Source organism: Aegilops tauschii, chromosome 4 (genome assembly GCF_002575655.3).
Source record: "Aegilops tauschii subsp. strangulata cultivar AL8/78 chromosome 4, Aet v6.0, whole genome shotgun sequence".
In the NCBI taxonomy this organism is placed as follows: domain Eukaryota; kingdom Viridiplantae; phylum Streptophyta; class Magnoliopsida; order Poales; family Poaceae; genus Aegilops; species Aegilops tauschii.
Genome location: NC_053038.3, coordinates 520,852,370 through 520,878,012, shown reverse-complemented (window position 1 = coordinate 520,878,012; position 25,643 = coordinate 520,852,370). Strand labels below are relative to the sequence as shown.

The 25,643-nt window shown below is 43.6% G+C and overlaps 5 protein-coding genes across 5 annotated transcripts; all 5 read left to right on the top strand.

Moving 5' to 3' along the window:
* Positions 1 to 1,695: 1,695 nt before the first annotated feature.
* Positions 1,696 to 2,829, top strand: LOC123493462 (germin-like protein 8-11). The gene is made up of 2 exons (XM_045232165.2): positions 1,696 to 1,880; positions 2,084 to 2,829. Exons 1-2 carry the CDS (start codon positions 1,697 to 1,699, stop codon positions 2,650 to 2,652), a joined length of 753 nt encoding a protein of 250 aa, XP_045088100.2. The 5' UTR covers position 1,696; the 3' UTR covers positions 2,653 to 2,829.
* A 4,575-nt stretch (positions 2,830 to 7,404) lies between these two features.
* On the top strand, positions 7,405 to 8,616 carry LOC109744938 (germin-like protein 8-5). The gene is made up of 2 exons (XM_020304077.4): positions 7,405 to 7,576; positions 7,780 to 8,616. Exons 1-2 carry the CDS (start codon positions 7,456 to 7,458, stop codon positions 8,346 to 8,348), a joined length of 690 nt encoding a protein of 229 aa, XP_020159666.3. The 5' UTR covers positions 7,405 to 7,455; the 3' UTR covers positions 8,349 to 8,616.
* Positions 8,617 to 12,998: 4,382 nt separating this feature from the next.
* On the top strand, positions 12,999 to 14,053 carry LOC141021578 (germin-like protein 8-11). The gene is made up of 2 exons (XM_073497415.1): positions 12,999 to 13,188; positions 13,317 to 14,053. Exons 1-2 carry the CDS (start codon positions 13,005 to 13,007, stop codon positions 13,883 to 13,885), a joined length of 753 nt encoding a protein of 250 aa, XP_073353516.1. The 5' UTR covers positions 12,999 to 13,004; the 3' UTR covers positions 13,886 to 14,053.
* A 4,616-nt stretch (positions 14,054 to 18,669) lies between these two features.
* LOC109744931 (germin-like protein 8-5) lies at positions 18,670 to 19,881 on the top strand. The gene is made up of 2 exons (XM_040397748.3): positions 18,670 to 18,841; positions 19,045 to 19,881. The coding sequence occupies exons 1-2, from the start codon at positions 18,721 to 18,723 to the stop codon at positions 19,611 to 19,613; spliced, it is 690 nt and encodes a 229-aa protein (XP_040253682.1). The 5' UTR covers positions 18,670 to 18,720; the 3' UTR covers positions 19,614 to 19,881.
* Positions 19,882 to 24,262: 4,381 nt separating this feature from the next.
* LOC109744930 (germin-like protein 8-11) lies at positions 24,263 to 25,318 on the top strand. Its single transcript, XM_020304068.4, has 2 exons — positions 24,263 to 24,453; positions 24,582 to 25,318. The coding sequence occupies exons 1-2, from the start codon at positions 24,270 to 24,272 to the stop codon at positions 25,148 to 25,150; spliced, it is 753 nt and encodes a 250-aa protein (XP_020159657.3). The 5' UTR covers positions 24,263 to 24,269; the 3' UTR covers positions 25,151 to 25,318.
* The last annotated feature ends 325 nt before the right edge of the window (positions 25,319 to 25,643 follow it).

The window sequence follows — 25,643 nt, the reverse complement described above, 5'->3', positions numbered from 1 at the left end:
AATTCTCACCAATGACCAAGTATATGATATGTAATAAACTATGGTGGTGGGTGGTGACTTTTCATGGAACCAGCCCTGCAAGCATTGTGCCGACTTGGGTGAGATGGATAAATAATTATAATATACTACTCAGCCGTACATCAGATGATGCAGTAACGCTTAGGCTTATTAAAAGGAAACTTGAGGAGTTTATGCAAAAATTTAATCAAAAGTGAATAGATGACCATATGATTATATGGTAATGTCCTCGGAGGTTGCAATGTGCATGTTGAATGTGCAAAAGTTGCTTCCTGGAGTCCTTCTTGTGGTCTGTCTTTCCGGTGATGAAAGATGTTTCCATTGCCACGAAACTTGCTATTTTGGTTGCCGTTAGTTCTATTTTTCCTGGATTGATTGTTTTAGCTTCCATTTGGTTCAAAACTCTTGTAAGTTTGATTGATCATTCCCCAGCAAAACTATTGCAGATATCCGAGTCCCAAAAACAATTATTATTTGAGTTGTTTCTTTGTAAGATGCTTGTGATAGAAGCAATTAAATCATCTAACGGAAACTTCTTTCTACACTAAAACTGCCAACACACACCTCTAAGAAATTAATCCGTTTATGACTTGGCCGCCTGGCCTAGTCTTGTCATTGGATGTACTCCTTCCGTAAACAAATATAAGAGCGTCTAGATCACTACTTTAGTGATCTGAAAGCTCTTATATTTCTTTACAGAGGGAGTACTATTTACAATAGCAAAAGAAGCAGGTGAGGTGTGGTGCCACGAACCTAGTCAGGAAGGCTAACCAGATTGTTAGATTTATACACTGAACTGGTCATGCATGATAAAACTCTTCGCAAGAAGATGTTAACTAGTCTTGCTAAGATCATATGGAAACTTCCTGCTCTCCATCGTCATGGCATTTGTATCAGCTCTCCTTTTGTTTGGTCACTTCGTCCATTAATGTCGTCGCTTCTTACTGCAAGTACTCAACCACTTCGAGAGATATCTGACCAAGTAAATATCCGACTGACATGACGGTAACGTATAGGGGCTGCTAAAAATCCGCTAACAACTCTGTCGCCCTATGTTACTGGATTTCATGAAAAATCTATTGGCAAATATATAATTTCATAGTTTGAAAAGGTAGATTGCACACATGATTCTGTATCAACTACTGAAAAGAACAGGGGTAGTAGTCATGCGCCCATGAGTCAAGCCTACGCGTGAGTAGGTGACTTCATCTATGTCGGCATCGAGCTAGAAAACGATTGATTGCCTTACATGACTTGGCTCCTCAACTGCTCTTTGACTGGTTTCGTCCGCACCGGTTCCGACTATGACCAAGTATATGATATCTAATTAAACTAGTGCCGGATGTTTCTTGTCTTAAAAATCTTTTCCTTAATAGTGATGGGTGGTGAATTTTCCTGGAATCGACCCTGCATGCATTGTGGTGACTCGGGTGAGATGGAGAAACATTCATAATTACTAGTCAGCCGTACACATCACCATATAATAGCTTTATATGGCTGTATACGCTGCATTGCTTCTTTGAAGGGAAAACGTGTCTTAAATGGGCGTATATGCAGTAGTTTAATTAGCAGCAAGAGACCAGTTCAATTGGTTGGTTGGTTTCACTTGACTGAGTCTATAATTGCTAACGATTTCAGGCGCTGCTCGCTGCACCTATATAAACTCATACATCCCTGCATGTTCAAACCATCACTCACGCCACAATCACAAACAGAAACACAGGAGAGAGAAAAAGATCAGATGGCATCATCCTCTTCCTTCCTTCTCCTTGCTGTTCTTCTTGCGTTGGTCTCATGGCAGGCCACTGCCTCCGATCCTAGCCCCCTCCAGGACTTTTGTGTCGCCGACATGAATTCACCAGGTACTCTCCGGTTTCTCATCCCGTTCTCACCAAATAAATTTGTTGAAATGAATTTCTAGAAATTATATGCAAGTCGAAACAACTTTGTAAGACCTAAGCTTACACCAAATACATATGTTGAAATGAATTTCTGAAAATTATATGCATGTTCAAACTACTTTGTAAGACCTAAGCTTACATTATAAATCTTTTCTATGCACCAGTACGTGTCAATGGGTTTGTTTGCAAGAACCCAATGGAGGTCAACGCTGATGACTTCTTCAAGGCAGCCGCCCTCGACAAGCCTAGGGTGACCAACAAGGTTGGATCCAACGTCACTTTGATCAACGTCATGCAGATTGCTGGACTCAACACCCTCGGCATCTCAATTGCGCGCATCGACTATGCTCCCTTGGGTCAAAACCCACCACATACGCACCCTCGCGCCACTGAGATCCTCACGGTGCTCGAGGGGACACTGTACGTTGGCTTTGTCACATCCAACCAGCCCGCCCCAAACAGAAACAAGTTCCTCTCGAAGGTGCTCAACAAAGGTGATGCGTTCGTCTTCCCCGTGGGGCTCATCCACTTCCAATTCAACCCCAACCCCCACAAGCCCGCCGTTGCAATTGCCGCGCTCAGCAGCCAGAACCCAGGGGCTATCACAATTGCCAATGCGGTGTTTGGGTCAGACCCACAAATATCCGATGATGTTCTTGCCAAGGCGTTTCAGGTGGAAAAGAATACAATAGACTGGCTCCAGGCTCAGTTCTGGGAGAACAACCACAACTAAGTGAAACGTTGGCTGATTACACGGAGGACCAGTGCGCAAATTAGGGACATGTTTGAGTTTGTACATATGCATCCTAATCTATAAAAGAAATGGAGCATATGTCATCCCATTGTTGTATCTGTAATGAGTGAATTTATTTCTACCTTCTGAATAATTGACAATATCATTTTTTTATCACACTGATATGATCTCATATGCTTTTTTGGTTCTAATCTTTCGTATTTCTCATTAAAAAATCAATATTTTGGGTTCTTTTCCCCTTGTTCCGAAACAAGAGATGATTAGGTCAAAAAAGGAAACAATACACGATTATCTGGTAATCCAGTATATGTTTGATGCTAGGGTTGAACACCTAGGATTATGTTGCAATACATGCGAAGTATGCAATGGTTGGAGCCCGATTGTGCTCAGGATTTAAATGTGAAGTTGAATGTGCAAAAGTAGCTTCCTGGAGTCGTTGTTCTGCTCTCTTGCTTTCTGGTGTATGCTATAAGAAATTTGCGGTTCCTGCTTGTACTATTTTAGCTTCCTTTTGGTTCAAAACTCTTGTAAGTTCAATTGATGGTTGCTTTAATGGAAATTTGATGAGGTGGATCGTTTTATAAAAATACTTATGAGCATTATTTTTGTTTTTCTTAAGTTGACAACTAAAAATAAGACTTTTACTAAGTTTTAGAAACTGGACACACCAGAGACCAGATTCCAAAAATTTGCTCCAACATACATATAGAAAACATGCAAAAATATACAAAAGAAAAGACTATTACCTAAACCCCCCCGAAATGAATATTATTTGAGTTGTTTCTTTGTAACAAGCCTGTTATAGAAGCATTTTATCACAAAAAGGACTTCGGCCGCTTGGCTGAACGATATATGGTGTCGAGGAAATCCTCATACAAGATGATCAAAGAAAGCATGGAAAACCAAGCCAAACGCGCTAACAAGCGCCGGAAGTGCCTAATTAGACGTCTCCAGCATGCAGCCGAGAGGAAGCACATGAGAGGCTGGACCACCTAAAGACTCAACCAGGACCGACGACGACATTCAACCACAGGCCACCTAGAAGAAAACACTGGACTTCGTCACATCGACACCACCCAACTGCTGTTAGAGAGAACCCTCTGCCTAAACCAAGGAGCGTTGACCCTACCAGCAAGCAGAGATGATGAAAGGAGGATATTTCTGCATGTACAAGATAGGTGCAAGCAATACGGTGAGTCACCAAGAGGTTGGTTCGATTGGATTGCCATACCATTCTGAACACGCCACTGCGACTGAAAGGCGACTACACTCACCGATGACGAACCCAAGAGGGTTATGACGCACTGCCACCACCACCGCATCCGTCGGGGGGTGGGGGGGGGGGCAAAGGTTTTCAGCCTAAGCTAGGAGGGCGGGAGAACAATGGCGACGACCCAAAGAGGTGCGTGACTACCAAGACATCGCCCCCAACAGCATTGAGGCGCCGAACTTTCGCTTGGACCGCCCCACACCCTTGCCAGACGTCCAACCTGCCATCCAGGGCCATCGCCTCAACATATGACACACCAAACCAATGCCTCGCCACCAAGTTTTAGGTACGGGGTCACAGGAGAGAGACATCAAACCATAGTGAGGCTCGAGCTAGCCCAAGTCCACGACCATGACCATATCCGGTCGGGCCTAAGACCGCCAACAAACCCACCTGACCATTCCAGGTAGGGGCATGGAGTACCACACCTGCGGTGGAACCTCACCCATCAGAGGCTATGGGCAACAACATCCCGTCTGACCGCAATCACCCCTCACAGGTCGATGATCACGATGCTGCCTGATCTGGGAGAGCACCGGCTCCAGGCAGAGTTCCCTGATCCACGCACGAACCAAGTGAACCATGACACCACTAGACATGCCACGAAATCTCAGGTCAGCGGCCCACATCCGGAGGCAGGGGATAGCAGTGGTGGTGGTGTGAGGTGCTAGGGTTAGCCCACAGAGACCAGGGGGTGGAGCGGAGAGAAGGGACATCCCACTGCCGCCTGCCATCGCTCGGGGCTTTGCTCTATGTGGTGCCGATGGATGGCTACCAGGGAGGTGGAGAGTGTGTAGGTCTAGGGTGGGTGGAGGAGATAGGCACTCATGTCGTCCACCAGGATGATGTTGGGGCCTGTATTCTTATTTCTGGATGCATTTTAATTGTATGAGGGAAACATCTTTTCTGTATCAAAATGACACACACACACCTCCAAGAAATTAATCAGTTTATGAGTGGCCACCCAGCCAATTCATTGGGTGTGCTGTTTACTCTAACAAAAGAGGCATGCGAGGTGTGTCATGAGCCTACTCAAGAAAGGACGACTAGATTGTCAGATTTTTCCATTGAAATGATCATGATAAACCTCTTAGCAAGAGGACGTTAACTACTCTTACTAAGATCACATGAATTGTTTCTGCTCCCTATCGTCAGTGTTATGCGTGCGTGGATTAATGTAATTAACCATTCTGAGAAAATTTTGACCAAGTAAATATCTTATTGATGTGATGATAACAGGGGCTGCTACATATAATTGTTGTGTATTAGTTGCATTCATGCATGGAATGATGCACCTCGATTTCTTCCTCATTGACACAATGCGTTAACTACAACGTCATCTTCCAACCTAATATTTTGTATATCACTAGGTGACCCATATTGCAAAGTATCTCTGTTAATTTTTCCCTTGGTTTAGGAGGACGGTAAGATATTCCATTACATCTCCAACCATGCATTTTAATCATATGTATGTTAAGCTGCTAACACACATCTATCAATGTATAATTATGTGTATGTTATTTTTATCCCATGCCATATCTTGTGCACAGTATTGTTCGTGACAAATCCGGTGACAAATATATAGTTTGCTTATGTTAGTGGCCACAGCTTGAAAAGCTTGATTGCACGCATTCTGTAGCAACTGAAAAGTAGCGAGGGAGTAGATAAAGCTAAGCAGGTGACTTTGTCTAGGTAGAAAATGATTGCTTTACGTCACTTGGCTTTTATCAGCTGCTCTTTGACCTCGTGAGGACCAATTCTCACCAATGACCAAGTATATGATATGTAATAAACTATGGTGGTGGGTGGTGACTTTTCATGGAACCAGCCCTGCAAGCATTGTGCCGACTTGGGTGAGATGGATAAATAATTATAATATACTACTCAGCCGTACATCAGATGATGCAGTAACGCTTAGGCTTATTAAAAGGAAACTTGAGGAGTTTATGCAAAAATTTAAGCAGAAGCGAATAGATGACCATATGATTATATGGTAATGTGCTCGGAGGTTGCAATGTGCATGTTGAATGTGCAAAAGTTGCTTCCTGGAGTCGTTCTTGTGGTCTGTCTTTCCGGTGATGAAAGATGTTTCCATTGCCACGAAACTTGCTATTTTGGTTGCCGTTATTTCTATTTTTCCAGGATTTATTGTTTTAGCTTCCTTTTGGTTCAAAACTCTTGTAAGTTTGATTGATCATTCCCCAGCAAAACTATTGCAGATATCCGAGTCCCAAAAACAATTATTATTTGAGTTGTTTCTTTGTAAGATGCTTATGATAGAAGCAATTAAATCATCTAACGGAAACTTCTTTCTACACTAAAACTGCCAACACACACCTCCAAGAAATTAATACGTTTATGACTTAGCCGCCTGGCCTAGTCTTGTCATTGGATGTACTCCCTCCGTAAACAAATATAAGAGCATTTAGATCACTACTTTAGTGATCTGAAAGCTCTTATATTTCTTTACAGAGGGAGTACTATTTACAATAGCAAAAGAAGCAGGTGAGGTGTGGTGCGACGAACCTAGTCAGGAAGGCTAACCAGATTGTTAGATTTATACACTGAATTGGTCATCCATGATAAAACTCTTCGAAAGAAGATGTTAACTAGTCTTGCTAAGATCATATGGAAACTTCCTGCTCTCCATCGTCATGGCATTTGTATCAGCTCTCCTTTTGTTTGGTCACTTCGTCCATTAATGTCGTCGCTTCTTCCTGCAAGTACTCAACCACTTCGAGAGATATCTGACCAAGTAAATATCCGACCGACATGATGATAACGTATAGGGGCTGCTAAAAATCCGCTAACAACTCTGTCGCCCTATGTTACTGGATTTCATGAAAAATCTATTGGCAAATATATAATTTCATAGTTTGAAAAGGTAGATTGCACACATGATTCTGTATCAACTACTGAAAAGAACAGGGTAGTAGTCATGCGCCCATGAATCAAGCCTACACGTGAGTAGGTGACTTCATCTATGTCGGCATCGAGCTAGAAAACGATTGATTGCCTTACATGACTTGGCTCCTCAACTGCTCTTTGACTGGTTTCGTCTGCACCGGTTCCGACTATGACCAAGTATATGATATCTAATTAAACTAGTGCCGGATGTTTCTTGTCTTAAAAATCTTTTCCTTAATAGTGATGGGTGGTGAATTTTCCTGGAATCGACCCTGCTTGCATTGTGGTGACTCGGGTGAGATGAAGAAACATTCATAATTACTAGTCAGCCGTACACATCACCATATAATAGCTTTATATGGCTGTATACGCTGCATTGCTTCTTTGGAGGGAAAACATGTCTTAAATGGGCGTATATGCAGTACTTTAATTAGCAGCAAGAGACCAGTTCAATTGGTTGGTTGGTTTCACTTGACTAAGTCTATAATTGCTAACGATTTCAGGCGCTGCTCGCTGGACCTATATAAACTCATACATCCCTGCATGTTCAAACCATCACCCACGCCACAATCACAAACAGAAAAACAGGAGAGAGAAAAAATCAGATGGCATCACCCTCTTCCTTCCTTCTCCTCGCTGTTCTTCTCGCGCTGGTCTCATGGCAGGCCACTGCCTCCGATCCTAGCCCCCTGCAGGACTTTTGTGTCGCCGACATGAATTCACCAGGTACTATCCGGTTTCTCATCACGTTCTCACCAAATAAATTTGTTGAAATGAATTTCTAGAAATTATATGCAAGTCGAAACAACTTTGTAAGACCTAAGCTTACACCAAATACATATGTTGAAATGAATTTCTGAAAATTATATGCATGTTCAAACTACTTTGTAAGACCTAAGCTTACTTTATAAATCTTTTCTATGCACCAGTACGTGTCAATGGGTTTGTTTGCAAGAACCCAATGGAGGTCAACGCTGACAACTTCTTCAAGGCAGCCGCCCTCGACAAGCCTAGGGTGACCAACAAGGTTGGATCCAACGTCACTTTGATCAACGTCATGCAGATTGCTGGACTCAACACCCTCGGCATCTCAATTGCGCGCATCGACTATGCTCCCTTGGGTCAAAACCCACCACATACGCACCCTCGCGCCACTGAGATCCTCACGGTGCTCGAGGGGACACTGTACGTTGGCTTTGTCACATCCAACCAGCCCGCCCCAAACAGAAACAAGTTCCTCTCGAAGGTGCTCAACAAAGGTGATGTGTTCGTCTTCCCCGCGGGGCTCATCCACTTCCAATTCAACCCCAACCCCCACAAGCCTGCCGTTGCAATTGCCGCGCTCAGCAGCCAGAACCCAGGGGCTATCACAATTGCCAATGCGGTGTTTGGGTCAGACCCACAAATATCCGATGATGTTCTTGCCAAGGCGTTTCAGGTGGAAAAGAATACAATAGACTGGCTCCAGGCTCAGTTCTGGGAGAACAACCACAACTAAGTGAAACGTTGGCTGATTACACGGAAGACCAGTGCGCAAATTAGGGACATGTTTGAGTTTGTACATATGCATCCTAATCTATAAAAGAAATGGAGCATATGTCATCCCATTGTTGTGTCTGTAATGAGTGAATGTATTTCTACCTTCTTAATAATTGACAATATCATTTTTATCACACTGATATGATCTCATATGCTTTTTTGGTTCTAGTGTTTCGTATTTCTCATTAAAAAATCAATATTTTGGGTTCTTTTCCCCTTGTTCCGAAACAAGAGATGATTAGGTCAAAAAAGGAAACAATACACGATTATCTGGTAATCCAGTATATGTTTGATGCTAGGGTTGAACACCTAGGATTATGTTGCAATACATGCGAAGTATGCGATGGTTGGAGCCCGATTGTGCTCAGGATTTAAATGTGAAGTTGAATGTGCAAAATTAGCTTCCTGGAGTCGTTGTTCTGCTCTCTTGCTTTCTGGTGTATGCTATAAGAAATTTGCGGTTCCTGCTTGTAATATTTTAGCTTCCTTTTGGTTCAAAACTCTTGTAAGTTCAATTGATGGTTGCTTTAATGGAAATTTGATGAGGTGGATCATTTTATCAAAATACTTATGAGCATTATTTTTGTTTTTCTTAAGTTGACAACTAAAAATAAGATTTTTTACTAAGTTTTAGAAACTGGACACACCAGAGACCAGATTCCAAAATTTTGCTCCAACATACATATAGAAAACATGCAAAAATATACAAAAGAAAAGATTATTACCTAAACCCCCCCGAAATGAATATTATTTGAGTTGTTTCTTTGTAACAAGCCTGTCATAGAAGCATTTTATCACAAAAAGGACTTCGGCCGCTTGGCTGAACGGTATATGGTGTCGAGGAAATCCTCATACAAGATGATCAAAGAAAGCATGGAAAACCAAGCCAAACACGCTAACAAGCACCGGAAGTGCCCAATTAGACGCCTCCAGCATGCGGCCGAGAGGAAGCACAGGAGAGGCTGGACCACCAGAAGACTCAACTAGGACAGGCGACGACATTCAACCACAGGCCACCTTGAAGAAAACACTGGACTTCGTCACATCGACACCACCCAACTGTTGTTAGGGAGGACACTCTGCCTAAACCAAGGAGTGTTGACCCTACCAGCGAGCAGAGATGATGAAAGGAGGATATTGCTTCATGTACAAGATAGGTGCAAGCAATACGGTGAGTCACCAGATTTTTGGTTGGGTCGATTGGACCGTCATACCATTCTGAACACGCCACTGTGACTGAAAGGCGACTACACTCACCGGTGACGAACCCAAGAGGGTCATGACGCATTGCCACCACCATTGCATTCGTTGGGGGGACAAGGGTTTTCACCCAGAGCTAAGAGGGTGGTAGAACAATGGCGACGACCCCAATAGGTGTTTTACTTCCAAGACATCGCCTCCAACAGCATTGAGGCGCCGAATTTTCGCTTTCACCACCCCGCACCCTTGCCAGACGTCCAGCCTGCCATCCTGGGCCATCGCCTCAACGTACGACACCCCAAACCCATGCCCCGCCACCAAGCTGTTGGTACGAGGTCACTGGAGAAAGACATCAAGCCATAGTGAGGCTCGAGCTGGCCCAAGTCCATGACCATGACCAGATCCGGTCGGGCCTAAGACCGCCAACACACCCACCTGACCATTCCGGGTAGGGGCATGGATTACCTCACCTGTGGTGGAACCTCACCCATCAGAGGCTATGGGCAACCACATCCCATCTGACCGCAATCACCCCTCACAGGTCAACGATCACGATGCTGCCTGATGTGGGAGAGCACTGGCTCCAGCCAGAGTTCCCAGATCCACGCACAAACCAAGTGAACCATGACACCACTAGACATGCCACGAAATCTTAGGTCAGCGGCCCACATCCGGAGGCAGGGGATAGCAATGGTGGTGGTGTGAGGTGCTAGGGTTAGCCTACAGAGACCAAGGGGTGGAGCGGAGAGAAGGGACATATCACTGCCGCCTACCATTGCTCGGGGCTTTGCTCTATGTGGTGCCGATCGATGGCTACCAGGGAGGTGGAGCGTGTCTAGGTCTAGGGCGGGTGGCGGAGATAGGCACTCATGTCGTCCACCAGGATGATGTTGGGGCCTGTCTTCTTCTTTCTGGATGCATTTTATTTGTCTGAGGGAAACATCTTTTACGTATCAAAACGACACACACACACGTCCAAGAAATTAATCAGTTTATGAGTGGCCACCCAGCCCACTCATTGGGTTTGCTGTTTACTCTAACAAAAGAGGCATGCGAGGTGTGTCATGAGCCTACTCAAGAAAGGACGACTAGATTGTCAGATTTTCCATTGAAATGATCATGATAAACCTCTTAGCAAGAGGAAGTTAACTACTCTTACTAAGATCACATGAATTGTTTCTGCTCCGTATCGTCATTGTTATATGTGTGTGGATTAATGTAATTAACCATTTTGAGAAAATTTGGACCAAGTAAATATCTTATTGATATGATGATAACAGGGGCTGCTCCATATAGTAGTTGTGTATTAGTTGCATTCATGCATGGAATGACGCACCTTGATTTCTTGCTTATTGACACAATGCGTTAACTACAACATCATCTTCCAACCTATTATTTTGTATATCACTAGGTGACTCATATTGCAAAGTTTCTCTGTTTATTTTTCCCTTGGTTTTGGAGAACGGTAAGATATTCCATTATATCTCTAACCATGCTTTTTAATCATATGTATGTTAAGCTGCTAACACACATCTATCAATGTATAATTATGCGTATGATATTTTTATCCCGTGCCATATCTTGTGCACAGTATTGTTCTTGACAAATCCGGTGACAAATATATAGTTTGCTTATGTTAGTGGCCATAGCTTGAAAAGCTTGATTGCACGCATTCTGTAGCAACTGAAAAGAAGCGAGGGAGTAGATAAAGCTAAGCAGGTGAGTTTGTCTAGGTAGAAAACGATTGCTTTACGTCACTTGGCTTTTATCAGCTGCTCTTTGACCTCATGAGGACCAGTTCTCACCATGACCAAGTATATGATATATAATAAACTATGGTGGTGGGTGGTGACTTTTCATGGAACCTGCCCTGCAAGCATTGTGCCGACTTGGGTGAGATGGATAAATAATCATAATATACTACTCAGCTGTACATCAGATGATGCAGTAACGCTTAGGCATATTAAACGGAAACTTGAGGAGTTTATGCAAAATTTTAATCAGAAGCGAATAGATGACCATATGATTATATGGTAATGTGCTCGGAGGTTGCAATGTGCATGTTCAATGTGCAAAAGTTGCTTCCTGGAGTCGTTCTTGTGGTCTGTCTTTCCGGTGATGAAAGATGTAGTTTACGTTTCCATTGCCATGAAACTTGCTGTTTTGGTTGCCGTTAGTTCTATTTTTCCTGGATGTATTATTTTAGCTTCCTTTTGGTTCAGAACTCTTGTAAGTTTGATTGATCATTCCCCAGCAAAACTATTGCAGATATCCGAGTCCCAAAAATAATTATTATTTGAGTTGTTTCTTTGTAAGATGCTTGTGATAGAAGCAATTAAATCATCTAATGGAAACTTCTTTCTACACTAAAACTGCCAACACACACCTCCAAGAAATTAACCTGTTTATAACTTGGCCGCCTGGCCTAGTCTTGTCATTGGATGTACTACTATTTACAATAGCAAAAGAAGCAGGTGAGCTCTGGTGCCATGAACCTAGTCAGGAAGGCTAACCAGATTGTTAGATTTATACACTGAACTGGTCATGCATGATAGAACTCTTCGCAAGAAGATGTTAACTAGTCTTACTAAGATCATATGGAAACTTCCTGCTCTCCTTTTGGTTGGGCACTTCGTCCATTAATGTCATCGCTTATTCCTGTAAGTACTCAAGCACTTCGAGAGACATCTGACCAAGTAAATATCCGACTGACGTGATGATAACGTATAGGGGCTGCTACAAATCTGCTAACTACTCTGTCGCCCTATGTTACTGGATTTCATGAAAAATCTATTGGCAAATATATAATTTCATAGTTTGAAAAGGTCGATTGCACACATGATTCTGTATCAACAACTGAAAAGAACAGGGGTAGTAGTCACTCTATATGTCTTCAGAAGTCATGCGCCCATGAATCAAGCCTACGCGTGAGTAGGCGACTTCATCTATGTCGGCATCGAGCTAGCAAACGATTGATTGCCTTACATGACTTGGCTTCTCGACTGCTCTTTGGCTGGTTTCGTCCGCACCGGTTCCGACTATGACCAAGTATATGATATCTAATTAAACTAGTGCCGGATGTTTCTTGTCTTAAAAATCTTTTCCTTAATAGTGATGGGTGATGAATTTTCCTGGAATCGACCCTGCATGCATTGTGGCGACTGTGGGTGAGATGGAGAAACATTCATAATTACTACTCAGCCATACACATCACCATAGAATAGCTTTATATGTCTGTATACGCTGCATTGCTTCTTTGAAGGGAAAACGTGTCTTAAATGGGCGTATATGCAGTAGTTTAATTAGCAGCAAGAGCCCAGTTCAACTGGTTGGTTGGTTTCACTTGACTAAGTCTATAATTGCTAACGATTTCAGGCGCTGCTCGCTGCACCTATATAAACTCATACATCCCTGCATGTTCAAACCATCACTCACGCCACAATCACAAACAGAAACACAGGAGAGAGAAAAAGATCAGATGGCATCCTCCTCTTCCTTCCTTCTCCTCGCTGTTCTTCTTGCGTTGGTCTCATGGCAGGCCACTGCCTCCGATCCTAGCCCCCTCCAGGACTTTTGTGTCGCCGACATGAATTCACCAGGTACTATCCGGTTTCTCATCATGTTCTCACCAAATAAATACGTTGAAATGAATTTCTGGAAATTATATGCAAGTCGAAACAACTTTGTAAGACCTAAGCTTACATTATAAATCTCTTCTATGCACCAGTACGTGTCAATGGGTTTGTTTGCAAGAACCCAATGGAGGTCAACGCTGATGACTTCTTCAAGGCAGCCGCCCTCGACAAGCCGAGGGTGACCAACAAGGTTGGATCCAACGTCACTTTGATCAACGTCATGCAGATTCCTGGACTCAACACCCTCGGCATCTCAATTGCGCGCATCGACTATGCTCCCTTGGGTCAGAACCCAGCACATACGCACCCTCGCGCCACTGAGATCCTCACGGTGCTCGAGGGGACACTGTACGTTGGCTTTGTCACATCCAACCAGCCCGCCCCAAACAGAAACAAGTTCATCTCGAAGGTGCTCAACAAAGGTGACGTGTTCGTCTTCCCCGTGGGGCTCATCCACTTCCAATTCAACCCCAACCCCCACAAGCCCGCCGTTGCAATTGCCGCGCTCAGCAGCCAGAACCCAGGGGCTATCACAATTGCCAATGCGGTGTTTGGGTCAGACCCACAAATATCCGATGATGTTCTTGCCAAGGCGTTTCAGGTGGAAAAGAATACAATAGACTGGCTCCAGGCTCAGTTCTGGGAGAACAACCACAACTAAGTGAAATGTTGGCTAATTACACGGCGGACCAGTGAGCAAATTAAGGACATGTTTGAGTTAGTAGATATGCATCCTAATCTATAAAATAAATGGATCATATGTCATCCCATTGTTGTGTGTGTAATGAGTGAATGTATTTATACCTTCTGAATAATTGACAATATCATTTTTTATCAGACTGATATGATCTCATATGCTTTTTTGGTTCTAATGTTTCGTATTTCTCTTTGAAAAATCAATATTTTGGGTTGTTTTCCCCTTGTTCCAAAACAAGAGATTATTAGGTCAAAACGGAAACAATACACAATTATCTGGTAATGCAGTATATGTTTGATGCTAGGGTTGAACACCTAGGATTATGTTGCAATACATGCGAAGTATGCGATGGTTGGAGCCCGATTGTGATGGTGGGAGCCTGATTGTGCACAGGATTTAAATGTGAAAGTTGAATGTGCAAAAGTAGCTTCCTGGAGTCGTTGTTCTGCTCTCTTGCTTTCTGGTGTGTGCTATAAGAAATTTGCGGTTCATGCTTGTAATATTTTAGCTTCCTTTTGGTTCAGAACTCATGTAAGTTCAATTGACGGTTGCTTTAATGGAAATTTGATGAGGTGGCTAGTTTTATCGAAATACTTATGAGCATTATTTTTGTTTTTCTTAAGTTGAGAACTAAAAATATTTTTTTACTAAGTTTTAGAAACTGGACACACCAAGAATTTGCTCCAACATACATATAGAAAACATGCAAAAATATAGAAAAGAAAATATTATTACCTAACCCCCCCCCCCCCCCCCCGCCCCCCCCCCCCCCGAAATGAATATTATTTGAGTTGTTTGTTCGTAACAAGCCAGTCATGGAAGCATTTTATCACAAATCAGACTTCGGCCGCTTGGCTGAACGATCTATGGTGTCGAGGAAATCCTCATACAAGATGATGAAGGAAAGCATGGAAAACCAAGCCAAACACTCTAACAAGCACCGGAAGTGCCCAATTAGACGCCTCCAGCATGCAGCCGAGAGGAAGCACATGAGAGGCTGGACCACCTGAAGACTCAACCAGGACCGATGACGACATTCAACCATAGGCCACCTTGAAGAAAACACTGGACTTCATCAGATTGACACCACCCAACTGCTATTAGAGAGGACCCTCTACCTAAACCAAGGAGCGTTGACCCTACCAGCGAGCAGAGATGACGAAACGAGGATATTGCTGCATGTACAAGATAGGTGCAAGCAATACGGTGAGTCACCAGATTTGAGGTTGGGTCGATTGGATCGGCATACCATTCTGAACACGCCACTACGACTAAAAGGTGACTACACTCACCGATGACGAACCCAAGAGGGTCATGACGCATTGCCACCACCACCACATCCGTTGGGGGTGGGAGACAAAGGTTTCCACCCCGAGCTAGGAGGGCGGGAGAACAATGGCGACGACCCCAATAGCTGCGTGACTACCAAGACAACGCCTCCAACAGCGTTGAGGCGCCGAACTTTCGCCTGGACCGCCCCGCACCCTTGCCAGACGTCCAGCCTGCCATCGAGGGCCATCACCTCAACGTACGACACCCCAAACCCATGCCCTGACACCAAGCTGTTGGTACGAGGTCACTGGAGAAAGACATCAAACCATAGTGAGGCTCGAGCTGGCGCAAGTCCACGACCCTGACCAGATCCGGTCAGGCCAAAGACCGCAAACAAACCCACCTGACCACTACGGGTAGGGGCATGGAGTACCTCACCTGCGGTGGAACCTCACCCATCAGAGGCTATGGGCAACCACATCCCGTCTGACCGCAATCACCCCTCACAGGTCGACGATCACGATGCTGCCTATTCTGGGAGAGCACCGGCTCCAGGCAGAGTTCCCTGATCCACGCACGAACCAAGTGAACCATGACACCACTAGACATGCCACGAAATCTCAGGTCAGCGGTCCACATCCGGAGGCAGGGGATAGCAGTGGTGGTGGTGTGAGGTGCTAGGGTTAGCCCACAGAGACAAGAGGGTGGAGCGGAGAGAAGGGACATCCCACTGCCGCCTGCCATCGCTCGGGGCTTTGCTCTATGTGGTGCCGATCGATGGCTACCAGGGAGGTGGAGAGTGTGTAGGTCTAGGGTGGGTGGCGGAGATAGGCACTCATGTTGTCCACCAGGATGATGTTGGGGCCTGTATTCTTCTTTCTGGATGCATTTTATTTGTATGAGGGAAACAACTTTTCTGTATCAAAATGACACACAGACCTCCAAGAAATTAATCAGTTTATGAGTGGCCACCCAGCCAATTCATTGGGTGTGCTGTTTACTCTAACCAAAGAGGCATGCGAGCTGTGTCATGAGCCTACTCAAGAAAGGATGACTAGATTGTCAGATTTTTCCATTGAAATGATCATGATAAACCTCTTAGCAAGAGAACGTTAACTACTCTTACTAAGATCACATGAATTGTTTCTGCTCCCTATCGTCATTGTTATGTGTGCGTGGATTAATGTAATTTACCATTTTGAGAAAATTTTGACCAAGTAAATATCTTATTGATGTGATGATAACAGGGGCTGCTATATATAATAGTTGTGTATTAGTTGCATTCATGCATGGAATGACGCACCTCGATTTCTTCCTCATTGACACAATGCGTTAACTACAACGTCATCTTACAACCTAATATTTTGTATATCAGTAGGTGACTCATATTGCAAAGTTTCTCTGTTTATTTTTCCCTTGGTTTTGGAGGACGGTAAGATATTCCATTATATCTCTAACCATGCTTTTTAATCATATGTATGTTAAGCTGCTAACACAATCTATCAATGTATAATTATGTGTATGTTATTTTTATCCCATGCCATATCTTGTGCACAGTATTGTTCGTGACAAATCCGGTGACAAATATATAGTTTGCTTATGTTAGTGGCCACAGCTTGAAAAGCTTGATTGCACGCATTCTGTAGCACCTGAAAAGAAGCGAGGGAGTAGATAAAGCTAAGAAGGTGGATTTGTCTACCTAGAAAACGATTGCTTTACGTCACTTGGCTCTTATCAGCTCCTCTTTGACCTCGTGAGGACCAGTTCTCACCATGACCAAGTATATGATATCTAATAAACTATGGTGGTGGGTGGTGACATTTCATGGAACCAGCCCTGCAAGCATTGTGCCGACTTGGGTGAGATGGATAAATAATCATAATATACTACTCAGCCGTACATCAGATGATGCAGTAACGCTTAGGCATATTAAAAGGAAACTTGAGGAGTTTAGGCAAAAATTTAATCAGAAGCGAATATATGACCATATGATTATATGGTAATGTGCTCGGAGGTTGCAATGTGCATGTTGAATGTGCAAAAGTTGCTTGCTGGTGTTGTTCTGTGGTCTGTCTTTCCGGTGATGAAAGATGTAGTTTACGTTTCCATTGCCCCGAAACTTGCTGTTTTGGTTGCCGTTAGTTCTATTTTTCCTGGATGTATTGTTTTAGCTTCCTTTTGGTTCAAAACTCTTGTAAATTTGATTGATCATTCCCCAGCAAAACTATTGTAGATAGTTAAGTCTGAAAAACAATTATTATTTGAGTTGTTTCTTTGTAAGATGCTTGTGATAGAAGCAATTAAATCATCTAACGGAAACTTCTTTCTACACTAAAACTGCCAACACACACCTCCAAGAAATTAATACGTTTATGACTTAGCCGCCTGGCCTAGTCTTGTCATTGGATGTACTCCCTCCGTAAACAAATATAAGAGCATTTAGATCACTACTTTAGTGATCTGAAAGCTCTTATATTTCTTTACAGAGGGAGTACTATTTACAATAGCAAAAGAAGCAGGTGAGGTCTGGTGCGACGAACCTAGTCAGGAAGGCTAACCAGATTGTTAGATTTATACACTGAACCGGTCACGCATGATAAAACTCTTCGCAAGAAGATGTTAACTAGTCTTGCTAAGATCATATGGAAACTTCCTTCTCTCCATCGTCATGGCATTTGTATCAGCTCTCCTTTTGGTTGGGCACTTCGTCCATTAATGTCGTCGCTTCTTCCTGCAAGTACTCAACCACTTCGAGAGACATTTGACCAAGTAAATATCAGACTGACATGATGATAACGTATAGGTGCTGCTACAAATCTGCTAACTACTCTGTCGCCCTATGTTACTGGATTTCATGAAAAATCTATTGGCAAATATATAATTTCATAGTTTGAAAAGGTAGATTGCACACATGATTCTGTATCAACTACTGAAAAGAACAGGGGTAGTAGTCATGTGCCCATGAGTCAAGCCTACGCGTGAGTAGGTGACTTCATCTATGTCGGCATCGAGCTAGAAAACGATTGATTGCCTTACATGACTTGGCTCCTCAACTGCTCTTTGACTGGTTTCGTCTGCACCGGTTCCGACTATGACCAAGTATATGATATCTAATTAAACTAGTGCCGGATGTTTCTTGTCTTAAAAATCTTTTCCTTAATAGTGATGGGTGGTGAATTTTCCTGGAATCGACCCTGCTTGCATTGTGGTGACTCGGGTGAGATGAAGAAACATTCATAATTACTAGTCAGCCGTACACATCACCATATAATAGCTTTATATGGCTGTATACGCTGCATTGCTTCTTTGGAGGGAAAGCATGTCTTAAATGGGCGTATATGCAGTACTTTAATTAGCAGCAAGAGACCAGTTCAATTGGTTGGTTGGTTTCACTTGACTAAGTCTATAATTGCTAACGATTTCAGGCGCTGCTCGCTGGACCTATATAAACTCATACATCCCTGCATGTTCAAACCATCACCCACGCCACAATCACAAACAGAAAAACAGGAGAGAGAAAAAATCAGATGGCATCACCCTCTTCCTTCCTTCTCCTCGCTGTTCTTCTCGCGCTGGTCTCATGGCAGGCCACTGCCTCCGATCCTAGCCCCCTGCAGGACTTTTGTGTCGCCGACATGAATTCACCAGGTACTATCCGGTTTCTCATCACGTTCTCACCAAATAAATTTGTTGAAATGAATTTCTAGAAATTATATGCAAGTCGAAACAACTTTGTAAGACCTAAGCTTACACCAAATACATATGTTGAAATGAATTTCTGAAAATTATATGCATGTTCAAACTACTTTGTAAGACCTAAGCTTACTTTATAAATCTTTTCTATGCACCAGTACGTGTCAATGGGTTTGTTTGCAAGAACCCAATGGAGGTCAACGCTGACAACTTCTTCAAGGCAGCCGCCCTCGACAAGCCTAGGGTGACCAACAAGGTTGGATCCAACGTCACTTTGATCAACGTCATGCAGATTGCTGGACTCAACACCCTCGGCATCTCAATTGCGCGCATCGACTATGCTCCCTTGGGTCAAAACCCACCACATACGCACCCTCGCGCCACTGAGATCCTCACGGTGCTCGAGGGGACACTGTACGTTGGCTTTGTCACATCCAACCAGCCCGCCCCAAACAGAAACAAGTTCCTCTCGAAGGTGCTCAACAAAGGTGATGTGTTCGTCTTCCCCGCGGGGCTCATCCACTTCCAATTCAACCCCAACCCCCACAAGCCTGCCATTGCAATTGCCGCGCTCAGCAGCCAGAACCCAGGGGCTATCACAATTGCCAATGCGGTGTTTGGGTCAGACCCACAAATATCCGATGATGTTCTTGCCAAGGCGTTTCAGGTGGAAAAGAATACAATAGACTGGCTCCAGGCTCAGTTCTGGGAGAACAACCACAACTAAGTGAAACGTTGGCTGATTACACGGAAGACCAGTGCGCAAATTAGGGACATGTTTGAGTTTGTACATATGCATCCTAATCTATAAAAGAAATGGAGCATATGTCATCCCATTGTTGTGTCTGTAATGAGTGAATGTATTTCTACCTTCTTAATAATTGACAATATCATTTTTATCACACTGATATGATCTCATATGCTTTTTTGGTTCTAGTGTTTCGTATTTCTCATTAAAAAATCAATATTTTGGGTTCTTTTCCCCTTGTTCCGAAACAAGAGATGATTAGGTCAAAAAAGGAAACAATACACGATTATCTGGTAATCCAGTATATGTTTGATACTAGGGTTGAACACCTAGGATTATGTTGCAATACATGCGAAGTATGCGATGGTTGGAGCCCGATTGTGCTCAGGATTTAAATGTGAAGTTGAATGTGCAAAATTAGCTTCCTGGAGTCGTTGTTCTGCTCTCTTGCTTTCTGGTGTATGCTATAAGAAATTTGCGGTTCCTGCTTGTAATATTTTAGCTTCCTTTTGGTTCAAAACTCTTGTAAGTTCAATTGATGGTTGCTTTAATGGAAATTTGATGAGGTGGATCATTTTATCAAAATACTTATGAGCATTATTTTTGTTTTTCTTAAGTTGACAACTAAAAATAAGATTTTTTACTAAGTTTTAGAAACTGGACACACCAGAGACCAGATTCCAAAATTTTGCTCCAACATACATATAGAAAACATGCAAAAATATACAAAAGAAAAGATTATTACCTAAACCCCCCCGAAATGAATATTATTTGAGTTGTTTCTTTGTAACAAGCCTGTCATAGAAGCATTTTATCACAAAAAGGACTTCGGCCGCTTGGCTGAACGGTATATGGTGTCGAGGAAATCCTCATACAAGATGATCAAAGAAAGCATGGAAAACCAAGCCAAACACGCTAACAAGCACCGGAAGTGCCCAATTAGACGCCTCCAGCATGCGGCCGAGAGGAAGCACAGGAGAGGCTGGACCACCAGAAGACTCAACTAGGAAAGGCGACGACATTCAACCACAGGCCACCTTGAAGAAAACACTGGACTTCGTCACATCGACACCACCCAACTGTTGTTAGGGAGGACACTCTGCCTAAACCAAGGAGTGTTGACCCTACCAGCGAGCAGAGATGATGAAAGGAGGATATTGCTTCATGTACAAGATAGGTGCAAGCAATACGGTGAGTCACCGGATTTTTGGTTGGGTCGATTGGACCGTCATACCATTCTGAACACGCCACTGTGACTGAAAGGCGACTACACTCACCGGTGACGAACCCAAGAGGGTCATGACGCATTGCCACCACCATTGCATTCGTTGGGGGGACAAGGGTTTTCACCCAGAGCTAAGAGGGTGGTAGAACAATGGCGACGACCCCAATAGGTGTTTTACTACCAAGACATCGCCTCCAACAGCATTGAGGCGCCGAATTTTCGCTTTCACCACCCCGCACCCTTGCCAGACGTCCAGCCTGCCATCCTGGGCCATCGCCTCAACGTACGACACCCCAAACCCATGCCCCGCCACCAAGCTGTTGGTACGAGGTCACTGGAGAAAGACATCAAGCCATAGTGAGGCTCGAGCTGGCCCAAGTCCATGACCATGACCAGATCCGGTCGGGCCTAAGACCGCCAACACACCCACCTGACCATTCCGGGTAGGGGCATGGATTACCTCACCTGTGGTGGAACCTCACCCATCAGAGGCTATGGGCAACCACATCCCATCTGACCGCAATCACCCCTCACAGGTCAACGATCACGATGCTGCCTGATGTGGGAGAGCACTGGCTCCAGCCAGAGTTCCCAGATCCACGCACAAACCAAGTGAACCATGACACCACTAGACATGCCACGAAATCTTAGGTCAGCGGCCCACATCCGGAGGCAGGGGATAGCAATGGTGGTGGTGTGAGGTGCTAGGGTTAGCCTACAGAGACCAAGGGGTGGAGCGGAGAGAAGGGACATATCACTGCCGCCTACCATTGCTCGGGGCTTTGCTCTATGTGGTGCCGATCGATGGCTACCAGGGAGGTGGAGCGTGTCTAGGTCTAGGGCGGGTGGCGGAGATAGGCACTCATGTCGTCCACCAGGATGATGTTGGGGCCTGTCTTCTTCTTTCTGGATGCATTTTATTTGTCTGAGGGAAACATCTTTTACGTATCAAAACGACACACACACACGTCCAAGAAATTAATCAGTTTATGAGTGGCCACCCAGCCCACTCATTGGGTTTGCTGTTTACTCTAACAAAAGAGGCATGCGAGGTGTGTCATGAGCCTACTCAAGAAAGGACGACTAGATTGTCAGATTTTCCATTGAAATGATCATGATAAACCTCTTAGCAAGAGGAAGTTAACTACTCTTACTAAGATCACATGAATTGTTTCTGCTCCGTATCGTCATTGTTATATGTGTGTGGATTAATGTAATTAACCATTTTGAGAAAATTTGGACCAAGTAAATATCTTATTGATATGATGATAACAGGGGCTGCTCCATATAGTAGTTGTGTATTAGTTGCATTCATGCATGGAATGACGCACCTTGATTTCTTGCTTATTGACACAATGCGTTAACTACAACATCATCTTCCAACCTATTATTTTGTATATCACTAGGTGACTCATATTGCAAAGTTTCTCTGTTTATTTTTCCCTTGGTTTTGGAGAACGGTAAGATATTCCATTATATCTCTAACCATGCTTTTTAATCATATGTATGTTAAGCTGCTAACACACATCTATCAATGTATAATTATGCGTATGATATTTTTATCCCGTGCCATATCTTGTGCACAGTATTGTTCTTGACAAATCCGGTGACAAATATATAGTTTGCTTATGTTAGTGGCCATAGCTTGAAAAGCTTGATTGCACGCATTCTGTAGCAACTGAAAAGAAGCGAGGGAGTAGATAAAGCTAAGCAGGTGAGTTTGTCTAGGTAGAAAACGATTGCTTTACGTCACTTGGCTTTTATCAGCTGCTCTTTGACCTCATGAGGACCAGTTCTCACCATGACCAAGTATATGATATATAATAAACTATGGTGGTGGGTGGTGACTTTTCATGGAACCTGCCCTGCAAGCATTGTGCCGACTTGGGTGAGATGGATAAATAATCATAATATACTACTCAGCTGTACATCAGATGATGCAGTAACGCTTAGGCATATTAAACGGAAACTTGAGGAGTTTATGCAAAATTTTAATCAGAAGCGAATAGATGACCATATGATTATATGGTAATGTGCTCGGAGGTTGCAATGTGCATGTTCAATGTGCAAAAGTTGCTTCCTGGAGTCGTTCTTGTGGTCTGTCTTTCCGGTGATGAAAGATGTAGTTTACGTTTCCATTGCCATGAAACTTGCTGTTTTGGTTGCCGTTAGTTCTATTTTTCCTGGATGTATTATTTTAGCTTCCTTTTGGTTCAGAACTCTTGTAAGTTTGATTGATCATTCCCCAGCAAAACTATTGCAGATATCCGAGTCCCAAAAATAATTATTATTTGAGTTGTTTCTTTGTAAGATGCTTGTGATAGAAGCAATTAAATCATCTAATGGAAACTTCTTTCTACACTAAAACTGCCAACACACACCTCCAAGAAATTAACCTGTTTATAACTTGGCCGCCTGGCCTAGTCTTGTCATTGGATGTACTACTATTTACAATAGCAAAAGAAGCAGGTGAGCTCTGGTGCCATGAACCTAGTCAGGAAGGCTAACCAGATTGTTAGATTTATACACTGAACTGGTCATGCATGATAGAACTCTTCGCAAGAAGATGTTAACTAGTCTTACTAAGATCATATGGAAACTTCCTGCTCTCCTTTTGGTTGGGCACTTCGTCCATTAATGTCATCGCTTATTCCTGTAAGTACTCAAGCACTTCGAGAGACATCTGACCAAGTAAATATCCGACTGACGTGATGATAACGTATAGGGGCTGCTACAAATCTGCTAACTACTCTGTCGCCCTATGTTACTGGATTTCATGAAAAATCTATTGGCAAATATATAATTTCATAGTTTGAAAAGGTCGATTGCACACATGATTCTGTATCAACAACTGAAAAGAACAGGGGTAGTAGTCACTCTATATGTCTTCAGAAGTCATGCGCCCATGAATCAAGCCTACGCGTGAGTAGGCGACTTCATCTATGTCGGCATCGAGCTAGCAAACGATTGATTGCCTTACATGACTTGGCTTCTCGACTGCTCTTTGGCTGGTTTCGTCCGCACCGGTTCCGACTATGACCAAGTATATGATATCTAATTAAACTAGTGCCGGATGTTTCTTGTCTTAAAAATCTTTTCCTTAATAGTGATGGGTGATGAATTTTCCTGGAATCGACCCTGCATGCATTGTGGCGACTGTGGGTGAGATGGAGAAACATTCATAATTACTACTCAGCCATACACATCACCATAGAATAGCTTTATATGTCTGTATACGCTGCATTGCTTCTTTGAAGGGAAAACGTGTCTTAAATGGGCGTATATGCAGTAGTTTAATTAGCAGCAAGAGCCCAGTTCAACTGGTTGGTTGGTTTCACTTGACTAAGTCTATAATTGCTAACGATTTCAGGCGCTGCTCGCTGCACCTATATAAACTCATACATCCCTGCATGTTCAAACCATCACTCACGCCACAATCACAAACAGAAACACAGGAGAGAGAAAAAGATCAGATGGCATCCTCCTCTTCCTTCCTTCTCCTCGCTGTTCTTCTTGCGTTGGTCTCATGGCAGGCCACTGCCTCCGATCCTAGCCCCCTCCAGGACTTTTGTGTCGCCGACATGAATTCACCAGGTACTATCCGGTTTCTCATCATGTTCTCACCAAATAAATACGTTGAAATGAATTTCTGGAAATTATATGCAAGTCGAAACAACTTTGTAAGACCTAAGCTTACATTATAAATCTCTTCTATGCACCAGTACGTGTCAATGGGTTTGTTTGCAAGAACCCAATGGAGGTCAACGCTGATGACTTCTTCAAGGCAGCCGCCCTCGACAAGCCGAGGGTGACCAACAAGGTTGGATCCAACGTCACTTTGATCAACGTCATGCAGATTCCTGGACTCAACACCCTCGGCATCTCAATTGCGCGCATCGACTATGCTCCCTTGGGTCAGAACCCAGCACATACGCACCCTCGCGCCACTGAGATCCTCACGGTGCTCGAGGGGACACTGTACGTTGGCTTTGTCACATCCAACCAGCCCGCCCCAAACAGAAACAAGTTCATCTCGAAGGTGCTCAACAAAGGTGACGTGTTCGTCTTCCCCGTGGGGCTCATCCACTTCCAATTCAACCCCAACCCCCACAAGCCCGCCGTTGCAATTGCCGCGCTCAGCAGCCAGAACCCAGGGGCTATCACAATTGCCAATGCGGTGTTTGGGTCAGACCCACAAATATCCGATGATGTTCTTGCCAAGGCGTTTCAGGTGGAAAAGAATACAATAGACTGGCTCCAGGCTCAGTTCTGGGAGAACAACCACAACTAAGTGAAATGTTGGCTAATTACACGGCGGACCAGTGAGCAAATTAAGGACATGTTTGAGTTAGTAGATATGCATCCTAATCTATAAAATAAATGGATCATATGTCATCCCATTGTTGTGTGTGTAATGAGTGAATGTATTTATACCTTCTGAATAATTGACAATATCATTTTTTATCAGACTGATATGATCTCATATGCTTTTTTGGTTCTAATGTTTCGTATTTCTCTTTGAAAAATCAATATTTTGGGTTGTTTTCCCCTTGTTCCAAAACAAGAGATTATTAGGTCAAAACGGAAACAATACACAATTATCTGGTAATGCAGTATATGTTTGATGCTAGGGTTGAACACCTAGGATTATGTTGCAATACATGCGAAGTATGCGATGGTTGGAGCCCGATTGTGATGGTGGGAGCCTGATTGTGCACAGGATTTAAATGTGAAAGTTGAATGTGCAAAAGTAGCTTCCTGGAGTCGTTGTTCTGCTCTCTTGC

Excerpts from the sequence above, each read along its gene's own strand:
- LOC123493462 (XM_045232165.2), top strand. The coding sequence starts at position 1,697 with ATGTTCAAACCATCACTCACGCCACAATCACAAACAGAAACACAGGAG. Across the intron at positions 1,881-2,083 it reads CGCCGACATGAATTCACCAG|TACGTGTCAATGGGTTTGTT; the intron begins GTACTCTCCGGT and ends TCTATGCACCAG.
- LOC109744931 (XM_040397748.3), top strand. The coding sequence starts at position 18,721 with ATGGCATCACCCTCTTCCTTCCTTCTCCTCGCTGTTCTTCTCGCGCTG. Across the intron at positions 18,842-19,044 it reads CGCCGACATGAATTCACCAG|TACGTGTCAATGGGTTTGTT; the intron begins GTACTATCCGGT and ends TCTATGCACCAG.
- LOC141021578 (XM_073497415.1), top strand. The coding sequence starts at position 13,005 with ATGTTCAAACCATCACTCACGCCACAATCACAAACAGAAACACAGGAG. Across the intron at positions 13,189-13,316 it reads CGCCGACATGAATTCACCAG|TACGTGTCAATGGGTTTGTT; the intron begins GTACTATCCGGT and ends TCTATGCACCAG.
- LOC109744930 (XM_020304068.4), top strand. The coding sequence starts at position 24,270 with ATGTTCAAACCATCACTCACGCCACAATCACAAACAGAAACACAGGAG. Across the intron at positions 24,454-24,581 it reads CGCCGACATGAATTCACCAG|TACGTGTCAATGGGTTTGTT; the intron begins GTACTATCCGGT and ends TCTATGCACCAG.
- LOC109744938 (XM_020304077.4), top strand. The coding sequence starts at position 7,456 with ATGGCATCACCCTCTTCCTTCCTTCTCCTCGCTGTTCTTCTCGCGCTG. Across the intron at positions 7,577-7,779 it reads CGCCGACATGAATTCACCAG|TACGTGTCAATGGGTTTGTT; the intron begins GTACTATCCGGT and ends TCTATGCACCAG.